Consider the following 4,406-nt stretch of genomic DNA (forward strand, 5'->3'; position numbering starts at 1 on the left):
TCAAAAAATAGGTTTTGTCAATATTCTATATACTTTGAATAGTAAAAAACATAGAAAGTTTCTAAAATCAGTTATAAAAATGCTTGCAGACTCGTCACGAAGCTGAAGTGTTAGTTATTTTGTTCTTTAGAATTTTCAAACTTGACACTGTTAGAAATTTGCAAACTTTTTCTACTTGTGTTGTATATAATCACCGAAGACGTGCAGCATGCATTTGGACGTAACGGCGTAAATAAAATATTTTTTTGTCTTTTACAGTTATGTTAATTTCATCAATGCTCGTGCTTTGTTGTTATGTTTTGTTTATGCGGCTCACACAGGTGGCATATTTATGACATCAACGTGAGGTGTTTTTGGCGTTTGCCAGACCTTGTCGTTGTTCCTAACGTCCTTTCTGTTATTTCATTATGTCGTCTTTATTAGCACATGTCGCGTAATGCCAATCTTGAGTGGACTTGTAGTTTGAATATTGAATTACTTATTTTAATAATCAAATAGTGAAACGAAGAATTCAATACGTGTACTTCGTCAAAGTGTTGATCGGTTTCGATCAACTGTGAAATCGTTTTGAGCTTGGATGACTTTGGATCGACTATGGCTTCACGAGGTGCTCCAGAGTTCGTTGGAGATACTTGGTCATCAAGCTAAGAGTTGGCATGAAAATGTTTGTAATGGCTACCATAATGAAAACATTTCACAAACTGCATCGCCGACAATTGGACTGGAAGTGTTTGACTCGCGTGGCGTTCGCCATGACGGCAGTTTGTTTGTTATCAGCCCTTCTTCTTCATGTAAATTTAAACAGAGAAACCTTCAATCGAAGCAGTGTAGACGAAACACGATTTCAAGAATACGACCTTGTAGGTCGACTGTTAGGAAGGGACTTATCTTTGGGTAAGTTTTATGCATGTATTCATTGTTTTATCTCTTCAAAACAAAAATATAATATTCAAAGGTATACTACAAAAACTGCCTGTGGTTCGAGAGTTTTCGTTCGATCCTTCTTGTACTTTCAAAATCACCTGTGATTGCGTAAGGTTTTTCTTTGAATTTCCTCACAAATCTGAAAACATTCAATGTAAAGGCTGGTTCTCATATGATCGTCCCGATCGTCTCTGTCGCTTCTGTCGCTTCAAAAAGTGTGCTTGCTCCAATCACCTCAGACTTTGCAAACGACAGAAGCGACAGAGACGATCGGGGCGATCATATGAGAACCATTAGCAGCCGCTTTAAGTAAACATCATTTGAAAACCGAGAAAAGAGCGATGTCATTACGACAAAAAATCATTTAATATTCCATGCGTGATTTAACTAGCAGGTAGAATTTAATAAAGCGTACTTCAGACAATGGCATTTCTCACAATATTTATTTTATTAAAATTAAATCGTGCTATATGGATAAAAAAAAACTAGGCAATTTCTTGAGAAAGCTGGCCGGTTTATCACGATTTGTATCCTTTTTAAAAAATTCTTAATCCGGTGACTACATATGTAACTTAACAAGTTTATCACTAGTATTTCTTTATTCGTTTTCCTTCTTTACAGAAAACAGCAACTATTTATGCCCAAGAAATAATGTTCTAAGAAGCTCAAGGGTGAACATACTTGGAAGATACCCAACAAGAAGTCGTACGTATCATTTAAAAACTATATTTTTTACCTTTACATTGAACTGAATATTATTAGCCCAGTAAAACGTAAGCTAAAATACCTAAGATTGTTTTTCACGCGAAACGTTGCTAGCTTCAGCTCGCTTTAGCTCCATAAATCACATTTATTTTAAATGAAAAGAAGCACGTTTTGAAATAAGTTGAACTTTTCTCTTAACTCAAATGCCTACGATCGTTTATCATGCAAATGTTTGCTCGCTTTTGATTGCTTCAGCCCCATAAATCAGATTAACACGAAAAGAAGCACGTTTTAAAATAACTTGGCCTTATTTTCTTAAGCTGGACAGTCAGCTTACAACTTTGCAAGAAAGAAAATAATTTAAAAACATCCAAGACAAATAATTAAAAAATCCAAGACAATGCCATCGTTTTTTTTAAAAAACTGCATATTGTAAAACAAAAACAGACTGTCTTGAAACTAAATATGCCTTAGAAATGGACGGTGCGGCATTGAAGAGATCATTGGACACAGGGTACGATATTGTACTGATACGAAACCTAAAATTTGATATTTTGTGTTTACATTTAGGTCATTTGACAATCGGTATAACCTCGATTACAAGGCCGACTGGGACAAGCTATCTCTTGAAAACTATTCAAAGTTTACTCGTGAATATGAATGATGTAGACAAAACACAAACATTTATTGTTGTGTTCCTCGCCGACTTAAACGAGGCACTGAAATATGCGGCAGCCAAAGATCTCGCAAGGAACTTCCGTAAAGAAATCGAAGAAAACCTCTTACACGTCATTGAAGCATTTCCGCAGTATTATCCTCAGTTGTCGAAGTTAAAATTGAAATTTGGCGATTCAGAGGACAGAACAAAGTGGCGTTCGAAACAGAATATAGATTTTGCCTTTTTAATGTGTTACTGCCAAGATCTATCAGATTATTATCTTCACCTTGAGGATGACATCATTGCGTCTCCAAGTGTTTTTCCAAAGCTACATGACTTTATTTCATCTCAAGAAAAGCCATGGCCAATTCTCGACGTCTCTGCTTTAGGTCATGTTGCCAAGGTTTATCATTCCAAGGACCTTGGAAATATTGCGTCGTATTTTTACCTTATGTACGACGAAATGCCCGTGGATTTGCTAATAGGCCATTGGCGAGAGATTAAAAATCCTGCAAATGTACAATTTATTGGGCCTGCAGCTTCTCTTTTTCAACATGAAGGTATCAGATCTTCATTGAAAGAAAAGGAGTGGCTTTTAAATCAATCTTACGACAGGTACTTTGACCTGTATGACCATAAATACAAAGGGTTAAACCCTCCTGCAAGCGTATTATCCTCAATACCATCAAGTAAAGGTAACCCTCAGGATGCTTACAGAAGTGGCATTGAATATTTCTGGGGAAAACAAATTAAAGTGAATGACTCTGTTACTGTAAAGTTCCACTCTGTGGTTAATATCAAACAAGTGTTTGTGGATACTGGCTCTAATCTGGCAGTGAAGGACTGGCTTAACTCCGGCGTTTTACAAGCTAGCTTTCTATCTAGAAATAACAAAATGAATGCCCAAATGCATGGGACTGACACTTCATCTTGTGGGCATTTTGAGACTATCGCTCCATTTGAACAAGGCAGAGCGAACATAACTTTTGACAAATTTAAAAAGACGGTGTGTTTAAGAATTTTGGTAACACAGAATCAAACTGAGTGGCTTTTTCTAAGGGAAATAGATGTTTGGCAAGCTGACGATTAGTTTGTATTTTAATGCATGTTTTGGTCTGTTTGTTACTGGTTGTAAATTGCGTTTTATGTGCCATTGAATCAAATTAAATACAAAATACATGTACATTTTTTTTAGTTATAACCGGGGTGCATGTATGTTATAATCATACAACAACGGCCTGTGCTCTTTAGTGTGTGTGTGTTTTACAAGTGTATGTGTTGTGGGTTCGATTTTATTTTGGTACAATTTGGTATTTCCCTTTGTTTTATATTCATTATCATGGATTACACCAGAACAAAGGAAAATACCAAATTGTAGCAAGGGTAAAATTGAACCCCATGTGTACCGTTAGAATAATTACATGCAGTCGATCAGAATCTTATTTCATAGTAGTTTGTTACTAAAATAATTTTGTACCCTATAGTCCTTTCTCAAGCAGTCTTTCTTAAACAAACTGATAGCCTGCGAACAGACTTATTTCCGGCCGTCGCTTCTCTCCGACGGCTGGAAAAAAGTCTGCGTTCGTTGGCTAACAAAATGAGGACCTCGACTTTCCTGCTTTATTTAAGGCAAAAAGCGCCAAGACATGACCTTGACAGGGGGAAGAGAATCGTCCCTGGTAGGAGGGTTACCCTTTCCCCCGAGCCATCTTATGCCGAGCGTTTATATGAGAAAGTTGTCCCTATTGACCGAGCCAAATCGTGGCCCTCTCGATTCAAAATACTGGCGAGAGGTGTTTTAAAACATCTATTATGACTCCTTTTTCTAAAATCAGGAACGCTGAATCATCGACCAAGACCATTATTTGGACTAATTTACCGTCTGCGATTATGTTTTTGCCGATTTGCGCATGCTCTGTATGTGTCAACCTGCCCCTGGTAGGCGAGGAAAAAATAACCAAACTGTTTATATGGAGAAAAAGTTTGCTCGCTCCCCAAAGTCACCCAACCTTCAAAGCGAGTGACCCTCCACCCAGGGCCACCCTACCCCCGAGACAACTTTGCAATTTCTCATCAAACGGTTCGCAGCTATTTATAAAGAAACATATGAAAAGCTCTC

At 37.3% G+C, this 4,406-nt stretch overlaps 1 protein-coding gene across 1 annotated transcript; it reads left to right on the plus strand.

The window, feature by feature from the left end:
- Window positions 1-216: 216 nt before the first annotated feature.
- Window positions 217-3,435, plus strand: LOC144662467 (alpha-1,6-mannosyl-glycoprotein 4-beta-N-acetylglucosaminyltransferase-like). The gene is made up of 3 exons (XM_078523279.1): window positions 217-894; window positions 1,546-1,629; window positions 2,200-3,435. Exons 1-3 carry the CDS (start codon window positions 657-659, stop codon window positions 3,375-3,377), a joined length of 1,500 nt encoding a protein of 499 aa, XP_078379405.1. The 5' UTR covers window positions 217-656; the 3' UTR covers window positions 3,378-3,435.
- Window positions 3,436-4,406: the final 971 nt, after the last annotated feature.

This window comes from Oculina patagonica, chromosome 8 (assembly GCF_052425735.1).
Source record: "Oculina patagonica isolate OP01 chromosome 8, crgOcupat, whole genome shotgun sequence".
Lineage (NCBI taxonomy): Eukaryota > Metazoa > Cnidaria > Anthozoa > Scleractinia > Oculinidae > Oculina > Oculina patagonica.

What these genes read in the sequence shown, in the direction of transcription:
- LOC144662467 (XM_078523279.1), top strand. Translation starts at nt 657, where the DNA reads ATGAAAATGTTTGTAATGGCTACCATAATGAAAACATTTCACAAACTG. An exon ending in AGGAAGGGACTTATCTTTGG is followed by an intron (nt 895 to 1,545) that starts GTAAGTTTTATG and finishes CCTTCTTTACAG; the next exon opens with AAAACAGCAACTATTTATGC. An exon ending in AAGATACCCAACAAGAAGTC is followed by an intron (nt 1,630 to 2,199) that starts GTACGTATCATT and finishes GTTTACATTTAG; the next exon opens with GTCATTTGACAATCGGTATA.